The 22,509-nt window shown below is 45.0% G+C and overlaps 1 protein-coding gene across 2 annotated transcripts in view; it reads right to left on the bottom strand.

Annotated features, from left to right (window-relative positions):
- lamp3 (lysosomal associated membrane protein 3) overlaps nt 1-7,159 on the bottom strand; it is a 43,153-nt gene extending 35,994 nt beyond the window's left edge. The window contains exons 1-2 of one of the 2 annotated variants that reach the window (XM_055645383.1): nt 6,983-7,159; nt 1,510-2,039 (exon numbers count right to left, since the gene is read on the bottom strand). In XM_055645383.1, the coding sequence (XP_055501358.1) occupies nt 1,510-2,039; nt 6,983-7,022 (570 nt within the window). In that variant the 5' untranslated portion in view covers nt 7,023-7,159. The remainder of the gene's footprint in view (nt 1-1,509; nt 2,040-6,982) is intronic. The other variant, XM_055645384.1, reaches the window with a different exon arrangement.
- Nucleotides 7,160-22,509: the final 15,350 nt, after the last annotated feature.

Genomic DNA, 22,509 nt, shown 5'->3' with positions numbered 1-22,509 from the left:
AGAGTGAGTTTCTGAAGCAATTTCCAGCTAATTGCCCTTGGTGATGTTATCATAACAATTCCCTCCTTGTACACACTGTTGCGGAGAATACCAAGTAATTAACTACAACACAAATCATACTGTCGACAGAATTATCAGTACTCGCCAAACATCAGTTTTGCACAACAATAGCTTAGAGATTATCGGTGAAAACAGGCCCTTCGGCCCACCGAGTCGGCACCGACCAGCAATCCCTGCACATTAACACAAGCCTACACACAGTAGGGACAATTTACACTTATACCAAGCATACAAACCCAAGCCAATTAACCTACAAACCTGCACAGCTTTGGTGTGTGGGAGGGAGCCAAAGATCTCGGAGAAAACCCAAGCAGTCACGGTGAGAACTTACAAACTCCATACTGACAGCACCCATAGTCGGGATTAAACCCGGGTCTCTGGCACTGCAAGCGCTGCAAGGCAGCAACTCTACTGCTGCACCACCGTGCAAGGTCTCCCACGTAAGATTCCAATCAAAACTACAGAATACTACATTAGATGAAGGATTATGTTTATGGACAAAATACCAAGATGAGAATAGCATACACAATATGGTGGAAAGCATCGGAACACAACATTTGTCAACGCCAAGGAAAGTTGCACGAACTAAAAATCCAGGATACATCCTGTGAAATTCTTAGCGCAATTATAAAAATAATTGGAACCAAAGAAACCATATTCTTCTTTCTGGAATCAAGCCTAGATGTGAACAACATGAATTAAAGCAAAGATTTTCCAATGAATCGTTTAACTACAGATATTTAAAACAGTCTGTTAAAGCATCAGATTGATCCTGAACGTATAGAAATGTGAAGCAGTTATTTAAATAGGCCCAGCTAACCAATGCAAGGGGAACGTGGTTAGTTTTAAAAGCAAAGATTATTCTGATAACAAGAATGAAAGAAATGCAACAAAAAGAATTGCCTCGAATGCTGGAGTTAAATGCACACCTCTAAACAACCATAGACAATTGGAGCAAGTTGCAATATCACAACTAATCAATAAATTCAGTAAATAAGTCTTACTGGTAACATTTCTAACAAGACTTGAGACTTTCTCCCTTTTTAAAAGGAAGGGGGTGACTACCCCATGCAACGAAAAATGCAGAGAAATTGCAGTCTGATTTTCTGCTTCACCAGAAGCATTGCTATAATCGGCATTGAAAAATATATCCCAATTTTGTAATGTGATATTGTTGCCCACCCATAAAACTATAGTTAGCGTTTGTCATTCCAATTGGATTTTCAACCACCCACTTATGGGAAGCACATGTCAGCAGCGTGCATTTTAACATGCATTGGTTAAATCTCAGTGACTCAAATTTAAAATACAATCACATTTTTTATTGTCTGTATTACTTGAAAATTATCCCAATTTGCAGCTACAAGGACATGTCTCAAGTAAGGATTTCTTATTCCATTAGACTGAGCAAAGGCAGTGTTGCTTACCGCACGCATAAATAAAACTTACTTTAGGCTTTGCGATGACAATAAGTTGTATTCCACTTGTTATCTTGATGCAAGTAGCATTCTTCGTTGTAACATTATAATGGCCAGTTATTGGGAGAGAGGAATTGGGCGATAATGTAGGCAGGACAGTTGTTAGTGGATGCATTGTTGTGGTATGGTTTGCAGCAGTGGTGTTGGTAACATACGCGGGTGTGGTATGGTTTGCAACAGTGGTGTTGGTCACATGCATGGGTGTGGTATGATTTGCAGCTGTAGTGTTGGTCACATGCATGGGTGTGGTATGATTTGCAGCTGTATTGTTGGTCACATGCATGGGTGTGGTATGGTGCTTAGTTGTGTTGGTCACATGCGCAGTTGTGGTATTATGTACAGTAGTCGTGTTGGTCACATGCGCGGGTGTGGTATGGTGCTTAGTTGTGTTGGTCACATGCGCGGGTGTGGTAAGAGAGGTCTTGTTAAGTGCTGCAAGTGTATTTGGTGTAGTTGCTGCAGCATTTTCTGCCGACGTAACAGCACAACTTATAAACAGCCCTGCAAAAATAAAAATAAAAAAGTTAAGTTGCAGTATGTAAAAGTTGTACTGCAAAATAAACTCCTGTTTGGCTGTTAAGGAAAGAAAGCTTGAAAGTATTTCCTGCTAAGCATTCACTCCCAGGGCAAGGACCACAGCAGTTTAGCAATTCACAATTATCACAACTACAAACATGCAGACAAAAGTTTCAATTCAGGATTGTTGCAACTGAAGACATTATATAAAACAGCAAATGTACAATTTACTCTGTTTTAATGAAAGTATTAAAACTCTGAAAATTGAGCATTTAAAAGTGCTGATGCTTTCTGATTGAACAGAGTGAATAATTTGGAAGGTGGACACAAAATGCTGGAGTAAAGGGCCTGTCCCACGAGCGTGCGAACTGCATGCGGCACGACCAAACCGGAAGCGGGGGCTGCGCGGAGGTTGAGTGATCCCCGTTCAGAGCCGGTCCCACCAGCATGCGGCGAGCGCGACCACGAGTACCTGCCGTTAGTGCTAAGAGACGTCCCCGAGCTCCGACATACCCGCTACGTTCATTCTCCGGGCTAAGCACGAGTTTGATTTTTTATTAAACTCGGGAGAGCTCTTGCAATGAACTCGTACCATGGGACAGGGCTTTTCCGCCTTCTTTACCACCATCTACTGGCCTTCCCATTTAGCGTTATGGACTCCAAGATCCCTCTGTACATCAATGTGAACATTAAACGGAGGTGGTCATGGGTCCAGTGTTGGCAAACCCAACAGGAAATTAATTTCAAACCAAATATTGAGTTTCATGTCAGATGTAGTGTATGAGATTTAAATTCTGTGTTTCTTCACAACCTCAGACTACCAATAATCACCTATTCAACCAAACGACTGCATTCTGCAGCACAGAATATTATGGCGGCATGATTGCAAAGCTAAAAACCCAAAGGCTTTCAAAACAACCATAATGGAAGCATCTCTGAACAACAGATTTAGTGTAACCAGTGACATTTTTACCACGTCACAAGTAAAATGCTTAGGTGGGTACAGAAGAAGAATGAAATTTAAGAATCTTTCACTTGAATACAGCCCAAGATTGAAAATTACAAAGGCAAGATCATTGTGGGGGTTCAAAAGAGAAAGTGGATAATTTTGAGAAATTGAGGGCAATAGTCAAGTGGCACAGAAGATGCAAGTCCTGCAGCATATCATGATCACGTTGAACAGCAGGGTAGGACTGAAGGGCCCCCCTGGCTTGCTGCTAATTCCCAGTGTTCTCATTCAGAAATTGTTTAATTTAAAAATATATTATTGGATCATGTGATGTATTGCTACGAGAGGTTGGCTACGACACATCAACTCAAACCTCAGACTCACAATTTACCTACAGATCAACAGCGGAGGCAATCCGGCTGACTCCACTGGGCCACTTGGACAAGAACGCATACATTAGGTTGGTCAACAACTACAGCTCAGCTTCCAACACTAGCTCCCCCTTTAAATGTATCTAACTCAGACCTGGGTCTCTGTTAGTCCCCATGCAATTAAATCCCTGACTTCCTCACCTGTAGTATCAATGAATATGAATTGGCAATGCTTCCTTGATGACCATCAGTATAGGAAGTTATCTGCTCAAGTTATGTGCTCAGTCCTCTCTCTTGCTACGATGCATGACTGTGTAGCAGGACAGCTTTAAATTAGCCATCTTTAAATTCATCAACGATACCACTGATGTTGGATGAATGATGAGTCACGAGTCAGAGTGCAGGTGGGAGATTGATAATCTGATTATGGGTGAAGAAGGGCTCACTGGAGCACCTTGCAAGTCGGGAGTGGTGTTGGAAGCCAAGGGGATGGTGGTAGCCAGGGATGAGTCAGCAGGTCCGTCCGCTATTTCCAAAATCCGTCATAAGGAGGTCGTTAAAACAAGGGTTTATTATGTTGTCTTTGCTGAACAGTTGGGAGATAAGATTAGAGAAGCACAGTTGAAAAGGGGATCTTGGGAGGCAGAATGGTTAATGTGCTAAGTAAATTAGAGAAGGTTTGACAGGAAGTTCGGAGTTCCAGAGGGCAAGAGGTGAATTGGACAGAATGGTGGGAGGAAGGATTGTGGGATGGTGCGTGGGGACCAGGCAGAGTTGAAACACAAAAACTTAAACATTGAGTCAGCAGAGAATTAGATGAGGCCAAGGAGGGATTTCAATGGTTAGATGTAAACATATAACTCTTAGAATGGAGGGACACGACTGGAAAGACTGCTCGCCACTCGCAATGCCTCCTGTGGCCGCTCACAGAATTTCAACTGAGTACTCGTAAATATGTCCGGATCAAACGATCAGTTGCTGGGGGGGGGGGGGGGGGGGGGAATGGGGGGGAATTGGTGTGCAACCTGTATTACTGAATATTTATTGCATTATTGATTATTGTATGTTTATAGTTACTGCATTTATGAACCTATAAAAAAAAAATCAGCAAGAAACCATTGTTCTGTTGTCAGTACAGTTGACAATAAAATTAGGGAGAAATAACTTCAAAAAAATCTTTTTCAATGTTAGCAAAAGACAAATGTAACTGGAGAAAGGGCAGCATAAAGAGGACTAAATGAGAAACCAAGTAGCAGAAAGCAGATGTACAGAAGAATTACTGAAGATGGAAAATTTGTTTTGGAGGGAAATGAAAGCTGCAGATAAAATTGTAAAATATTATTAACCAAGATTATAATTGTCAAATGTTTACAAAGAGTCGTTGAAATTCTTAAAATGACAAGGGAGCAAGGAAGTAGGGAAGCTACTTCAGTACTTACACAATGGAAATGTAGAAAGAGGTTGTGCAATACAAACACCATAGAAGAGAGAGGCTTGCTTGCACAAGTAGAGGAAGACAGATCACGTGGTGCAGGAGAGTGGTTGGAAACCAGCAGAGCAGGATGGCGTGGTCACCAAGTGGTGACTATGCAGCTATCAGCAACCAACACGACACAGGCCAGTCCCAGCTTCCAAATGGCCAATTTGTGTATAGGTCAGTGGCGGACTGGGTCTAAAAATATTGGTTGCAGGAGAAAAAGGGGGCCCACTTCATCATGGGCCCCACTTCATCAGGGGCCCACTTGCCATCGGGTAAGCTGACACCCTGGCCAGTCTGCCACTGGTACACTACAGATAGTACACAAGAACAAGTGTTTGGGAGACTGGCGGGAAGAATTTAGTATGTGCTCCAGGGAACCATTCTTGGCCTTGCCAATCGGCCTCGGAACTCGGCTAAGGGCTCCGGCCGGGCTGGAGTTCCAGAGCACCGGCCGCAGGGGGAAAATTCCACCCGCCAATTGGCGCGGAAGCCCCGATGAGGTGGAGATCGACCGCCTCACCCAGCCCAAGTGCCACGTTTTCTGGGGGACTTCAAATGTGCTCTCATGATTTTATCCGGATTAAAGGATGCACCAGACTACTGACTCTTCAACTGCTCTGACAAAACAGCATGGCTCTTGAACCAGGGTTGCCAGAAAATATGTAGTGGGCCTATAGTTACAAGGAGCATCAGTGGCCGAGGGGGAGACCTGATAGAAGCATATACAATTGTGAGGGGTAGTCAAAATCTTATCCTACATGGCGGAAATGTCAAAGACCAGAGGGCACAGCTTTGAGGTTAGACAGGAATTACTTTCATTTGCTAGGCAAGATTTTTTTAAAGAAGTGGTGGAAGCAAGATACGATTGTGTTATTTAAGCAGGGAAGGTAGGCAGATATGCAGCAAGTAGAGATATTGATCACATGCTGGCAGAGGTGGTTTTGTTTTACTTAGTAGCATGTTTGGCAAACATTGTGAACCAAAGGGTTTGTTCGTGTGCTGTGCCTGTGTTCAAACTGTTCCAGTTGTCAACAGCTCCCAGGAATGGAACCCCGAGGAGGTCCTTGCGTTTTGCCAAGTGGCTTTGCCAGCAAAGTGCAGGTGAAAATACCACCATGGATGTTTATTTAACAATTATTCATCATTCAGAAACTTCACATAACCAGATTACATTTTTGAAGACGAAGGTATAGCACCTTGGACTAAAGATGAAGTGCTGTTTTTGCACTGAAATGTGCACAGAAAATTCATAACATGTTATTGGTCAAATTGAAAGATATGGTGTATTTATATTGCAAGTATTTCCATTGGATTTAATTTATTCATAAATGCAAGGATTTACTGGACAATGTTGGCTTGGATTGTTATAAACAAAATTAAACATTAAAAGGACGAGCTCCCATTATCTTAACAAGACGGCAAGCACTGCAACTATTAAAATTAATTCAGATATTTATTATTTTAGTCATTTAGGAACAAGCTCACCGTCCCAAATGTACTACGACATGTAGTAAGATATAGGTCCTTGGCGCCAAAGTCCTGTTGCAGCGACCACGTTTACAGGAATACAAAATAATCTATTAATTCCACCTCATATCCCACTCTCTCCTCAGACAGTGTTGTAATTATGTACATTAAAGACTCTGGGGGCAGCTTAGAAATGTGTTTTTAATCCCTACAATGGGTAGGAAGGAACTGCAGATGCTGGGTTTACAATGAAGATTGATAATTAGACAATATCCAGCATTTTGTGTCAATCTTCCCTTATGCGGGAAGCCGCCCCTAGATAGTTTTACACTCGGCTCTTTCCGCATTCCTCACTCTCCCGGCCCGAGAAAGTTGGCTCTAAAAGTGAAACTCGCCTCCAGCCGGTCCCGGGCAAAGTCCGCCACAAACCCTCGGCCAGTTTTACTTTGCAAAAGATAGTTTCAGCAACTTACTGCAGTAGCTACCCCTTAGTCCCGGCCACCTCTGCCACCCCGTCCGGCGCCAGTCCCCAGCCCCAGTCCCCAGACCCCGCCAGCCCCAGTCCCAGCCCCAGACTCTATCCCCCAGCGCCCCGTCCCGTTCCCAGTCTCCTCCAACACCAAAAGTGCAAAACTTATGATAAAAGCTGCACCCCACTCACCGGACAGACACAAAGCCGCGATCAAAACCAAATTCTGCATCGTATTCAGATGGAAAATTCCTTGGATCAAGAACGAATCCGATACTTTCGATTCCCACTCACTCTTTTAACCAAAGATATACTCGTATCTTTGCGCAGCAAAAAAAAACCCCACTCAAGTCACGAGGTGGTAAAAGGGTGGGGACAGGTAGGAAATTGAGGCAGTGTTCTCATTTGTTGTGGCTACATAACTAAAATAAGCATGCACTCAGCTGATAGACAGCCTAATTAGACCTTCAGCCCAGAGACATTAGGTTAGACCAGTGGTTCCCAACCTTTGTTTGGCCATGCCCCACCTAATCACCTCTAAAATCCTGATGCCCCCCACCCCCCCCCTTGCTTTCCCTTGAGAGAAAACGGAGGAAATAGATATTATAAGGGTAACTTAGCAAAAGCTCTTTGAATCGCATTTCTAAATCCAATTCAATAAATAAGGTTCTCCCATGACCTCGCGCGCTTCGTGCGACGTGCATGAAGAGCGATGGCGCGGTGATTATGTAATAACTACACAATAAAGACATTTTTTACCCCCAAAAAATTATTTACTCAAAATAACATCTGAAACATAAACTACATATTTACCTGATGGAAAATCCAAAAAATAAAAATCGAAAATTTGGACCCAGACCTCCTCAGTCGCGCTCAATTGCCCCCCTTAAAAATCAAATTGCCCCCCTATGTGGCGTACGCCCCACGTTGGGAACCACTGGGTTAGACGAACTGCGTACCAATGTCTGACTATGGGAGTGTGTAGGGGGTCACCTGAAAAGAATGGAATTGGGAGTCTGCCGGGTACCATCCGCTGCGTGTAGACCAGCGGGAGTGGGGGAGGGGGGAGAGGTGGACCCCCCCTCCCAAGGGGCCAAAAAATGGTTGCTAAATAGATGAGGGTGGTACCACTTAAATCCACTACCATGGTGTGCTCACTGCCACGCCTATATCAACAACTCGGTGGGGGCGCTGCGAGGCAGCTGCCCTGCCAGCAGCGTGTTAGTCATTTTTCTCAGTATGTCCAAATGTTTGTTTTAGTGTCTCGGTGTGTCTTGTGTGGGGGTGGTAAGGGGGAAACCGCTTTCGGTCGCCTTCTCCATGGAGAGGTGACTTTTTCCATGTCGCCTCCCTCGCGGCCTAACACTAAGGATTGGTGCGGCCTTTCCCGGAGTCAGGCCCGGAGCTTCAGCAGGGGGCGCAGCGTGGAGTTTTTCCGCTCGCAGGCCCAAGGACTGTTCAGCCTGAAGCCGCGGTCTGCGGTGCTTCTAACCGCGGGTGCGACGTCCGGAACCTGAGATCCCTCATTGGGGATTCCCAGAGGAGAAGAGCTCCGACCTTCAACATCTTGAAGCCGCGGGCTGCGAAGCTTCTAGCCGCTGGTGCGGCGGGGACTTACCATCCGGAGCGGGATCCCTCGCCGGGGATTCCTGGACAAGAGCTCCGACCACCGGCCTGCGGCCTGCATCATCTTGAAGCCGCTGTCTCCGGTAGGGAAGCACCGATTCGGGACTTACCTTCCAGAAGAGAGGGCCTGTACATCTGGCCGCCCGCAGCAGCGACTACGGAGGTTCATGGCCCAGACCACGGGGGAACAATGGAGGAGGATTGACTGTACTTTGTGCCTTCCACCACAGTGAAGAATGCTGTGGTGGATGTTTGTGTTAAATTTTGTGCATTGTGTGGTCTTTTTTATTGTATCGCTGCTGGCAAATACATTTCACTGCACTTTATTGTGTATGTGATGAATAAATCTGATTGATTGATTGAACACAAATGGTAGACATTTTTCTCGCTGCAAAAGGCCCACCAGACCCCCCCACAAAGGGCCTAAAAAATGGGCTTGCATATGGATGAGCAAGGTACCACTCAAACATAATCCCAAATGAACAAGTTGAGTTCATTGAGTACAAAACGGGTTACGCCAGACAAATAGTCTGCTGCACTACAGGTACCAGACATTCCCAAAAATGGCCACCCTGGACCCTGCTATCTATGTAGGCGTGGCAGTGAGCACACCATGGTAGTGGATTTAAGTGGTACCCCACTCATTTATTTAACACCAATGTTCTGGCCCCTTGGGGGGTGGTCTACACGCAGCAGGTGGTACCCGGCAGACTCCCAATTCCGGTCATTTCAGGTGACCCCCTACACACTTCCATAGTCAGACATTGGTACCTAGTTCGTCTAACCTAATGTCTCTGGACACTGGACATTTTCCACAAGTCATACAGTGTGGAAACAGGCCCTTCGGCCAAACCTGACCACCTGTACCTGTCTAACTGTACCTGTCCATGTACCTGTCTAACTGTCGCTTAAACTTTGGGATAGTCCCAGCCTCAACTACCTCTTGAATGTGGAGAACGTGTTCATTGAAATCCTGAAAGTCAGTGGAAGAGCTTCAGTCATAACTCCACAATATCATTGTCTGCATTTGGGAAGAGGAGGATAAAGCAGATACTCCAGAGACATGTAGCCTGGTCAACATCAGTAAAGGAGACAAGTCTGACTGGTAACTGCAGAGGACTTTCACTGCTGCACTCACAAGGAAAGTCATTTTTAAAGATATTTTTAAGGCAGAGATAGATAGATTATTGATTAGTACTGAGGTATCTGAGGTTGTGGTAAGAAGGCGGGAGAATGGGGTTAGGAGGGAGAGATAGATCAGCCATGAATGAATGGCAGTGTAGACATGATGGGCCCAATGACCTAATTCTACTCCTATCACTTCCGACCTTATTCCCAGGGACCTCCTGAATCACCTCTCCTCAGTGCCGGAGGAGGCGCTTCCCAAATCACTGTGTGGATTCTGTCAAATGCTGGGAACTATATTCCGCACTCTGTGTCTTTCCCTTTGCTCTACCTATGGTACCATAACTGGGGTACGGTCTAATTTACCTCGACACCAATGCGGACATTGGACTTTGTGTCTGGAATTGTTCTGCTATTATGCTGAGAACTATGTTCTGCACTTATATTTGTCCCTTGGCTCTAATTATTGTACTTGAGTCTGTTTGTTTGTATTTATGTATAGTATTATCTGACTTGATTGGATAGCATGCAAAATAAAGCTTTTCAATGTACCTCAGTACATGTGACAATAATATGCCTAAACCATCCATAAGCAGAGTGGATGCAAACTTTGCCGTATAACATCTCAGGGAAATATGTAGGGAGCACCATTAGACTTGGTCTTCATTGATGTCAATTTCAGAAGGAACAAATGGAACACTTTCACCAAATTCAGATAGGTTCCATACAAGCTCATCCACATCTATCATTTGCCATGATACCAATCCATTGGCTTACAACAAAATCAATCTCATTGAAGACAAACAAGTTGTATCATCGTCTTCTCACCACATATCTCATCTCCAACAAATTTCCCATGAGTAGAAAAGGTCTCGACCTGAAACGTCACCCATTCCTTCTCTCCAGAGATACTGCCTGTCCCGCTGAGTTACTACAGTTTTTTATGTCTAAATTTCCCAAAGGAACGGATCTAATTTCAGAACTAATGGGGAATGCTACACCCTGGAACCAAAGTCACCAAAATCCCAGTGGTTGAGTTACAAGATGCATCTGTTGCAATGTCATTTGGTTGAACAAAGAGGCACAGCTCCATGGCTTCATTAATAACGTTGCTGAGGTATGGGAAGATAGGTTTTGCACTTGACATCTACTTGATCAAGGTCCTTTAATAATTTCTCTCCGCAGTGCCATTCTTCCCTCTGGTAATAAAGGTTCATGATGAATCCTGGGAAAACATGGACCATTTCCCAGATCTTGCGAGATAACCCTTGGCAAAAGGTTTTTTTTTTTTTAATTTATTTATTTTTTATTTTATTTTTATTAGAAGTACGGTAAATTACAATCCTACACAACACATATATCTTGATACATTTTTTGTACCGCTTCATTTTTTTTTTTTTTAGAGCTTTAAGAAAAAGGTAGAAGTAAGGAAAGTAAAGAAAGTGCAAGAGAGTCGTGCAGTGCAAGAGTGTAAGGAAAAGAAAGCCCCTTAGGAAAGAAGTTAAAGAAGGAAGTAAAGTGAGAAAATAGACCCTAGAAAAGAGAGAAAGAGAAAGTAGAAACAATCGCTCTATTATAACATTAAACTCCGCAGAAAGGGGACTACCAACCAAGTCTGTTTTTGTTGTTTTACCTCCCGTTACCAGGTCCTGATTCCGCTTATTTATATATTTGTTTTGTTTTTTTTAGATTACTATTGCACCTCATACTTGTAATAGGTCCAGAAACATAGACCACGTCTTTTGGAATTGGTCTGCTTTACCTGCTAGGAGGAATCTCATCTCTTCCAGATGTAATGTTTCAAACATATTTGATATCCACATTTTTATTGTTGGTGTCGGCGCATTTTTCCAGAATTTAAGTATAAGCCTTTTTCCCATTATTAGCCCGTAATTAAATAAATTCTTCTGAAACACGTTTAAAGGTTTAATGATGATAAAATACACAATCACGTCCAATGTGCCAACATGGCCACCAACAAGAGTGGAAAACGGCAAGTAAAGTTGAAGTCCTGAAATCAAATTCTTCTGAGATCAGGCCTACCTACAACAGGCATTTCAAAACACTGGAAAATACTCTCAATCTTTCAAATTCACTGGAACACTTCCTCCTCGATAACCATCAGTACGGGAGCACCTCAAGGCTGCATGCACAGCCTCCTGCTGTACTCACTCTATATTCACCACTGTGTAGCCAGACACAATGCAAACTCCATGTTCACATTTGCCAATGACACCATCGTTGTTGGACGAATTACAGATGACAATGAGTCAGAGTATAGAAGTGAGATCGATCGATCGACTGACCAAATGGTGCCAGAACAGCAACCTTCCTCTCAACGTCAGTAAGACTAAGAAACTGATTGTGGACTTTGGAGGAGGAACGGTGAGTATCTACAAACCTGTTTTCATCGACGGGACGGTGGTGGAGAGAGTTAAAAGCTTCAAATTCCTGGGTGTGCATATCTGTGAAGATGTGTCCTGGACCCAGCACAATAATAATAATAATAAATTTTATTTAATGGGCGCCATTCAGACATCTCAAGGACACCTTACATAGATTAATCGGAATAAAAACATATAATCGGAATAAAATAAGTAAGAAAGACATCACAGAGACACAAATTAAAAACAGAATTCAATCCCAAAACAGAAAATCAAAAACACAATGTGAAGAGAGAGCAGCGGCAGCCAAAGCGCGCCAGCGTCCACTCTCTCTTCACGGCAGCCATCTAGGACACAGACTTACAGGATTACAATTAGACAAAAAAAATCATCCCCCCAGAGTGAATAGCACTGTGGGGGAATGCACAATGTCCAGTCCCCACCCCATGTTCACCCCAAAGTCAGGCCTATTGAGGCCACTGCAATTGCCTCTACGGAGACCCGATGTCCCTGGCCGTTCTCACCGGGTGGTCTTGCCCCGGCGTCGGGAGAGTCCTTTCGGCGGCTGGGCCACCTGGAACGGCTGCTTCCTGGTTGGAGACCGCGGCTGCCGAAGCCGACAAGGCCGCGCCGGTTTGGAGCTCCCAGGCTCCCGATGATAAAGTCGGCGCCGCCTCTCTGCACTGCCGCCTCTCCGCACGCCGCCTCTCCGCTCCGCAGACCCGCAGCCCGGAGATGTTGCTCTCGGCGGTCCAGCTCACCAGAGATCCAGCGCGTCGATCCAGCGCGGCGACCCAGGCAAGGCATCGCCCGCTACGCTCCGCGGTAGCGCTCCAGCGCTGTGCCGCCACCGAGGCCGAGGTGCTGGGCGGTCCCCGCCAGGAAACGGCGCTCCAAGCCCGCTGGTAGGCCACGAGGACGGGTCGACGGGCAGCCCGGAGAAAAGGCTGCCACACCGACCAGGTAGGGACCTAGAAATAAAGTTTACACCTACCCCCCACATTAAAAAGTCCATATCCCCTACAAACAAAAAACAGGACTCACTAAAAACTATTAAAAAAAACTAATTAAAATGGACGGCTGCTGGCTAGCAGCCATTCACCAAGATGGCTCCTCCTCCAATGATGCAATCATAACGAAAGTCCATCAACGCTACTTCTTCAATGCCCGACTACATACTTGGCCAATTCCCAGTCAAACGCCTGCCATTCATTGGACATTGTTTATGTCCCAGCCCCCTGGCCAATCTCCGGCCACCCACCTGTCCTGCACCTAGCTAGACTTCCGCTGAACATTGTGGCCCACATCTGCCCATACACCAGCACACATTGGCCTTCACATCTGGGCAAACTCCTGTTATATATATTGATCTGTCAATGATTAATATCCCTGGAATCTCAATGTCATATAACATGTATTTTGTGATGTGTTAACACTCATTAACACCCGCCCCCTCCTGTATCCACCTATCACTTGCCAGCTCTCTCTCTTCCAGCTTTCTTCCCTTTTACTCCAACCAGTAGGCTGAAAGGTCCCAACCCAAAACGTGACCTGCCGATGTTCTCCAGAGATGCTGCCTGACCCACTGAGTTACTCCAGCACTGTCTTTTTCTTTTTTTTTTAATAAACCAGCATTGTCTGCTAATTTTACAAATGTTTTTCAAATATGTCAGAAAATTGCCTGATGCAGATGAATATGTAACGACCAACCCATCTGCTGCCGTGACACTTCAGAATTTAATGAAGGACTTTAACCCAGTCATTTGACAGTTTGCACAAGTTTTGCCATGATTCAGCATTCTCATTCGGAAGCTTTATTTTGGTTAAGTATATAGCGAGATATAGTGCGGAAACAGGCCCTTCCGCCCACCCAGTCCGTACCGACCAGCGATCCCCGCACATTAACACCATCCTACACACACTAGGGACAATTTTACCCTGGTTCGCCCTGTTTCTACGAATGCAATCAAACACAATCAAATAAGATTAAATAGAACAAGTTATCCTACAACTTTAGGCTGTGCACACCATACGCATGAAGAAGAAGATTGAATTGGTACATCATAATAATAATAATAATAATAATAATAATAATAATAATAATAATAATAATAATAATAATAAAAATAATAATATATTTTATTGTCATTGCACGTCAGTGCAACGAGATTTAGTATGCATCTCCAACTGATGAAAAAGAAAAGTAAAATAAATAAATAAGCTGTGTGTCGTGACCATCCGAGGGAAACAGTCTAGGGGGTTGGGGGCACTCAGCAGGGCCGGTTCAGAGCCGCTATAGCTCTTGGAATAAAGCTGTTTCTGAGTCTGGAGGTTCGGGCGTAGAAGGCCTTGTAACGTCTGCCGGAGGGAAGTGGTTCAAACAGTCCGTTACAGGGGTGTGATGTGTCTTTATGGATGCTGACGGCCTTCCTGAGGCACCGTGTGTGGTAGATGCCCTCCATGGCTGGTTGTTCTGTCCTAATGATCCTCTGCGCTCTGTGGATGACGCGCTGAAGATTCAGATTCAGATTCAGATTCAATTTTAATTGTCATTGTCAGTGTACAGTACAGAGACAACGAAATGCATTTAGCATCTCCTTTGAAGAGCGACATAACAAACGATTTTGAATTAAAAAAATAAATAATAAGTGTCCGTGGGGGGGGGGGGGGGTTTGGCAGTCACCGAGGTACGTTTTTTGGTAGATTGACAGCGGCCGGAAAGAAGCTGTTCCGCGACCTGCTGGTTCGGCAACGGAGAGACCTGTAGCGCCTCCCGGATGGTAGGAGGGTAAACAGTCCATGGTTGGGGTGAGAGCAGTCCTTGGCGATGCTGAGCGCCCTCCGCAGACAGCGCTTGCTTTGGACAGACTCAATGGAGGGGAGCGTGGAACCGGTGATGCGTTGGGCAATTTTCACCACCCTCTGCAATGCCTTCCGGTCGGAGACAGAGCAGTTTGCCATACCATACTGTGATGCAGTTGGTAAGGATGCTCTCGATGGTGCAGCGGTAGAAGTTCACCAGGATCTGAGGAGACAGATGGACCTTCTTCAGTCTTCTCAGGAAGAAGAGACGCTGATGAGCCTTCTTGATCAGAGTAGAGGTATTGTGGGTCCAAGAGAGGTCATCGGAGATGTTGACTCCCAGGAACCTGAAGCTAGAAACACGTTCCACCTCCGTCCCGTTAATGTGGATGGGGGTGTACGTGCCGCCCCTGGACTTCCTGAAGTCTACAATGAGCTCGTTGGTCTTCTTGGAGTTAAGGGCCAGGTTGTTGTCAGCGCACCATGCTGCTAAGTGCTGGACCTCCTCCCTGTAGGCCAGCTCATCGTTGTTGCTGATGAGGCCAATCACCGTTGTATCATCTGCATACTTGATGATGGTGTTAGTACCATGTACAGGTGTGCAGTCATAGGTGAAGAGGGAGTAGAGGAGGGGGCTCAGCACACAGCCCTGAGGGACGCCGGTGTTCAGGGTGAGGGTTGAAGAGGTGTGCTTGTCTAACCTCACAGACTGGGGTCTGTTGGTTAGAAAGTCCAGTATCCAGTTGCAGAGGGAGGGGTCAATGCCCAGGTTACCGAGTTTGGTGATCAGTTTTGATGGAATAATGAAGAATTGAAGAGCTCTCTTCTCCGCCTCCGTGCAGCTGAGATACCACACAGAGATGCCATACGTTAATATGCTCTCTGTGGTGCAGCGGTAGAATGTTGTCAGCAGCTGTTGGGGCAGACCAGTCTTTTTTAATGTCCTCAGGAAGAACAGTCGTTGCTGTGCCTTCTTGACCAGCGCAGCGATGTTGGTGGACCATGTGAGGTCCTCTGAAATGTGAGTGCCCAGAAACTTAAAGCTGGACACTCTCTCCACACTTTCCCCGTAAATGGATATTGGGGCGTATTCTCCATTATGGGACCTCCTGAAGTCAATAATCAGCTCCTTGGTCTTGGAGGTGTTTAGTGACAAGTTGTTACATGTGCACCAGTCCGTCAGGTTCTGCACCTCCGCCCTGTATTTTGTTTCATCACCGTTGGTGATCAGCCCAATCACTGTTGTGTCGTCTGCAAACTTCACGATGGTGTTGGTGTCGAATGCAGGAACACAGTCTTGAGTGAAGAGGGAGTAGAGCATGGGGCTTAGTACACAGCCCTGTGGTGTGCCGGTGCTCAGGGTGATAGTGGAGGACAGGTGCGGGCACAGTCTCACTGCCTGTGGTCGCTCCCTCAGAAAGTTCAGGATCCAATCGCATATCGGTGAGCTGAGGCCTAGCTGGTGGAGTTTGGTGGTGAGCTTGTTGGGGATGACCGTATTGAATGCAGAGCTATAGTCAACGAAGAGCATCCTCACATACATGCCCTGTCTGTCCAGGTGAGTCAGGACAGTGTGAAGAGCCAGAGAGATGGCATCCTCTGTTGATCTATTTGCCCTGTATGCAAATTGATGAGAGTCCAGTGAGGCAGGGATGCTGGATTTGATATGGGAGAGGACCAGCCTTTCGAAGCACTTCATTGGGATTGGAGTTAGGGCAACCGGGCGGTAGTCATTCAGGTTGGTGACTTTGGACTTTTTCGGCACCGGTACTATGGTGGCTGTTTTCAGGCACTTGGGACCGTTGCCAGAGATAGAGATAGATTGTAGATTCTCGTGAATACTAATTATGAATGGTAATCTCATAAGGGTCAAGGTTTATATGGCACAGATCCAGGAGAACTCCCTTTCAAATGTAGGTGAGAGGTGATGTTAATGTTCAAGCCTGACTATTGTGCAAGAGATGAGCTATCAATTACAGAGCTTCTAGGCAACTTGCTAGTTTGAAGAAATCGGTCACACCAGTGACTTATCATGGGGCTGCAGTAACATCAGAAAGGGTAGGACTTGAAAGATTGGTTGCATAAACAAATGGAGGTGCTATTTCAGCACACCAAATATCTACCAAGTACAGCCATAAGCAATGAAAAGTTATACGGAAGTCTTTAGGTTTAAAATAAGCAGTAAGTGTCCATTCCAGTTTCTTTCAACTGCATTTTAAAAGCGGAAATGATAGCATTTTAGGCAATTTTACACACGGGATCCACGTTTCAGCTCTGGTTATATTTGTTGTTACAAATAAGGAGAACTGCGTTTTCATAAAATACATTTTGCAGCAATTCTGACATTTTCAGAGTTTGATTTCAGCTCAAAAATTCGAGTAGAAGCCATTTGCACTGGTCTTTGGCCACTGGCCACATACCAAATAGGTGCGGGGATCATTAGACGGTGTGGACTCAGTGGGTCTCTGCTCTCAAAAAAAAAGTAAAATTAAACAAAATTAAACATTGATTCAGATTTGTTAGTGTAATGAACTTTATATGGTAACCATGCCTCTGCACCATAGATTAATCACTTATCCAATGCAGGGTAACTGTTGGAAGTAGTATCAAGAGGAGTTGGATATAAGAGCAAAGGGGTCCTTCTGTAGTTGTACAGAGCCATAGTGAGACCACCACTGGAGTATTGTGTGCCAGGGCTGCCAACATTGGGTGAGAGTTGGGAGTGAGAAATTGCGAGAGACCAAGCCCGGAACATTTGCATGTTTCAGCTTGAAATTGTGCAATATGGTGCATATTGTAGCGGGTCTTTTAACTTACACTTGAATGCAATATATATGCTTTAAATTGGATATGAGCGTTTGAACTGGCCTCAACTACCTTCTGTGGCAGAGAATTCCATAGATTCATCACTCTCTGTGTAAAAAATGTTTTTCACATCTCGGTCCTAAAAGATTTCCCCCTTATCCTTAAACTGTGACACCTTGTTCTGGACTTCCCCAACATCGGGAACAATCTTCCTGCATCTAGCCTGTCCAACCCCTTAAGAATTTTGTAAGTTTCTATAAGATCCCCCCTCAATCTTCTAAATTCTAGTGAGTACAAGCCGAGTCTATCCAGTCTTTCTTCATATGAAATTCCTGCCATCCCAGGAATCAGTCTGGTGAACCTTCTCTGTACTCCCTCTATGGCAAGAATGTCTTTCCTCAGATTAGGAGACCAAACCTGTACGCAATACACCAGGTGTGGTCTCACCAAGACACTATACAATTGCAGTAGAACCTCCCTGCTCTTATACTCAAATCCTTTTGCTATGGATGCTAACATACCATTCGCTTTCTTCACTGCCTGCTGCACCTGCGCGCCTACTTTCAATGACTGGTGTACCATGACACCCAGGTCTCGTTGTATCTCCCCTTTTCCTAATCAGCCACCATTCAGATAATAGTCTACTTTTCTGTTTTTGCCACCAAAGTGGATAACCCCACATTTATCCACATTATACTGCATCTGCCATGCATTTGCCCACTCACCCAACCTATCCAAGTCAGCCTTGCAGCCTCCTAGCATCCTCCTCACAGCTAACACTGCCCACCAGCTTCGTGTCATCCGCAAACTTGGAGATGTTGCATTCAATTCCCTCATCCAGATCATTAATATATATTGTAAATAGCTGGGATCCCAGCACTGAGCCTTGCGGTACCCCACTAGTCACTGCCTGCCATTGTGAAAAGGACCCGTTTACTCCTACTCTTTGCTTCCTGCCTGCCAGCCAGTTCTCTATCCACATCAATACTGAACCCCCAATACCATGTGCTTTAAGTTTGCATACTAATCTCTTATGTGGGACCTTGTCGAAAGCCTTCTGAAAGTCCAGGTATAACACATCCATTGGTTCTCCCTTATCCACTCTACTAGTTACATCCTCGAAAAATTCTATAAGATTCGTCAGACATGATTTACCTTTCATAAATCCATGCTGACTTTGTCCAATGAATTCACCAATTTCCAAATGTGCTGCTATCCCATCTTTAATAACTGACTCTAGCATTTTCCCCACTACCGATGTTAGACTAACTGGTCTGTAATTCCCCGTTTTCTCTCTCCCTCCCTTTTTAAAAAGTGGGGTTACATTAGCTACCCTCCAATCCTGAGGAACTACTTTAGAATCTACAGAGTTTTGTAAATTATCACTAATGCATCCACTATTTCTGGGGCTACTTCCTTAAGTACTCTGGGATGCAACTTATCTGGCCCTGGGGATTTATCGGCCTTTAATCCATTCAATTTACCTAACACCACTTCCCGGCTAACCTGGATTTCACTCTGTTCCTCCATCTCATTTGACCCCCGGTCCCCTGCTGTTTCCCACAGATTATTTATGTCTTCCTTAGTGAAGACAGAACCAAAGTAGTTATTCAATTGGTCTGCCATGTCCTTGTTCCCCATGATCAATTTGCTTGTTTCTGACTGCAAGGGACCTACATTTGTTTTAACTAATCTTTTTCTCTTCACATATCTATAAAAACTTTTTTATGTTCCCTGCCAGTTTTCTTTCATAATCTATTTTCCCTTTCCTAATTAAGCCCTTTGTCCTCCTCTGCTGGACTCTGAATTTCTCCCAGTCCCCTGGGAGGCTGCTCTTTCTGGCTAATTTGTATGCTTCGTCTTTTGTTTCGATACTATCCCTGATTTCCCTTGTTATCCACGGATGCACCACCTTCCCTGATTTATTATTTTGCCAAACTGGGATGAACATTTGTTGTAGTTCATCCATGCAGTCTTTAAATGCCTTCCATTGCTTATCCACCGTCAACCCTTTAAGAATCAATTGCCAGCCTATCTTGGCCACCTCACATCTCATACCCTCAAAGTTACCTTTCTTTAAGTTCAGGACCCTTGTTTCTGAATTAACAATGTCACTCTCAATCCTAATGAAGAACTCAACCATATTATGGTCACTCTTGCCCAAGGGGCCACGCACAACAAGACTGCTAACTAACCCTTCCTCATTACTCAATACCCAGTCTAGAATAGCCTGCTCTCTCGTTGGTTCCTCTACATGTTGCTTTAGAAAACTATCCCGCATACATTCCAAGAAATCCTCTTTCTCAGCACCCCTGCCAATTTGATTCACCCAATCTATATGTAGATTGAAGTCACCCATTATAACTGTTTTACCTTTGTTGCACGCATTTCTAATTTCCTGTTTGATGTCATCCCCAACTCCACTACTACTGTTAGGTGGCCTGCAAACAACTCCCAGTAGCGTTTTCTGCCCCTTAGTGTTTCGCAGCTCTACCCATATCGATTCCACATCCTCCAAGCTAATGTCTTTCCTTTCTATTGCGTTAATCTCCTCTCTAACCAGCAACGTTACCCCACTTCCTTTTCCTTTCTGTTTATCCCTCCTGAATATTGAATATCCCTGGATGTTCAGCTCCCAGCCTTGGTCACCCTGGAGCCATGTCTCCGTGATCCCAATTATATCATATTCATTAATAACTATCTGCACATTCAACTCATTCACCTTATTACGAATGCTACTTGCATTGAGACACAAAGCCTTCAGGCTTGTTTTTACAACACTCTTACCCCTTATACAATAATGTTGAAAAGTGGCCCTTTTTGATTTTTGCCCTGGATTTGTCTGCCTGCCACTTTTACTTTTCACCTTGCTACCTACTGCCTCTAACCTCATTTTACACCCCTCTGACTCTCTGCTCATGCACCCATCCCCCTGCCACATTAGTTTAAATCCTCCCTAATAGCACTAGCAAACACTCCCCCAAGGACATTGGTTCCATTCCAACCCAGGTGCAGACCGTCCTGTTTGTACTGGTCCCACCTCCCCCAGAACTGGTTCCAATGCCCTAGAAATTTGAATCCCTCCCCCTCGCACAATTTTTCAAGCCACGTATTCATCTGCAATATCCTTCTATTTCCACTCTGACCAGCCCGTGGCACTGGTAGTAATCCAGAGATTATTACCTTTGAGGTCCTACTTTTAAGTTTATCTCCTAGCTCCCTAAATTCACCTTGTAGGACCTCATCCCTTTTTTTACCTATATCGTTGGTGCCAATATGCACCACGACAACTGTCTGTTCACCCTCCCCCTCCAGAATGTTCTGCAGCCGTTCAGTGACATCCCTGACCCTTGCACCAGGGAGGCAACATACCATCCTGGAGTCTCGTTTGCGGCCGCAGAAACGCCTATCTATTCCCCTTACAATTAAATCCCCTATTACTATTGCCCTTCCACTCTTTTTTCTCCCCTCCTGTGCCACAGAGCCATCCATGGTGCCATGAACTTGGCTGCTGCTGCATTCCCCTGATGAGCAATCTCCCCCAACAGTATCCAAAATGGTATTTCTGTTTAGGTGGTAGTTGACCACAGGGGACTCCTGCACTACCTGCCTACTGCTTTGCTGGCTATTGATCACCCGTTCCCTTTCTGTCCGCTTAATCTTTACCTGCGATGTGACCAACTCACTGTACGTGCTATTCACGACTTTCTCAGCATCGTGGATGCTCCAGTATGAATCCAACCGCAGCTCCAATCGTTCAATGCGGTCAGCCAGGAGCAGCAGCTGGACACACTTCCTGCAAACGTAGTCACCAGGGACACCGACCATATCCCTGATCTCCCACATGTTGCAGGATGAGCAAACCATGGGGCCGATCTCAACTGACATGGCTTACCCACAAATTAAATCAACTCACTCACACTATGAACATTTTAATCTTTAAACTGCACCTTTACTAAAAGGCACTGTACCCTTAACTCAGTGTACCCTTAACTCACTGTACCCTTAACCAGAAAGCAGAAATGCAAACCCGGGGTTGCTCCCAATCAGCTGCTTCCTCTGGTCTGCTTCCACCAATCAGCGGCTTCCACCAGACCACTTCCTTGGAAGTGCGATGGAACATTGCAGATTGGGTACTCCTCCTCTTGCTCCAACGGCTCCCGTGCCTCTGTGGAACAAAGCCCCCCGCTCGATTTTTAAACTCACTGCCCGGAAATGCTAGAGGCAGGAAACATGGTCCCGATGTTGGGGGAGTCCAGAGCCAGGGGCCACAGTTTAAGAATAAGCCACTTAGACCGGAGACGAGGAAACACATTTTCTCACAGAGAGTGGTGAGTCTGTGGAATTTTCTGCCTCAGAGGGCGGTGGAGGCAGGTTCTCTGGATGCTTTCAAGGGAGAGCTAGATAGGGCTCTTAAAAATAGCGGAGTCAGGGGATATGGGGAGAAGGCAGGAACGGGGTACTGATTAGGGATGATCAGCCATGATTACATTGGATGGCGGTGCTGGATCGAAGGGCCGAATGGCCTACTCCTGCACCTATTGTCTATTATCTACTGTCTATGGTTCAAGATAAGGTTAAGGTTAGGCTAATCAGATTCAAGAAATGACATGAATAACAAACCAGGAAATAAGTATCGCTACATTTTATTTAGCATTTCAGACATTTACTGCAAAACATAATAAAAATGGGACACTCACCATGGAAGCCATTAAATTATTTTTTAAGGAAAGCATAGCGTTTTAAAAGATTAATTTGAAGGAATTAATATCCATATAATAACATAGTTATTTGAGATCATGTTCCATGTTGTGGAATCTCAGTTATACCTCAATGAACAGGACGGCACGGGGTTGTAGTGGTAGAGCTACTGCCTTACAGCGCTAGAGATCCGGGTTCGATCCTGACTACAGGTGCTGTCTGTCCGAAGTTTGTACCTTCTCCCTGTGGGTTTTCTCTGAGATCTTCATTTTCCTC

The sequence above is a fragment of the Leucoraja erinacea genome, chromosome 14 (assembly GCF_028641065.1).
Source record: "Leucoraja erinacea ecotype New England chromosome 14, Leri_hhj_1, whole genome shotgun sequence".
Taxonomy (NCBI): domain Eukaryota; kingdom Metazoa; phylum Chordata; class Chondrichthyes; order Rajiformes; family Rajidae; genus Leucoraja; species Leucoraja erinaceus.
This window is presented reverse-complemented; position numbering and strand designations above follow the sequence as displayed.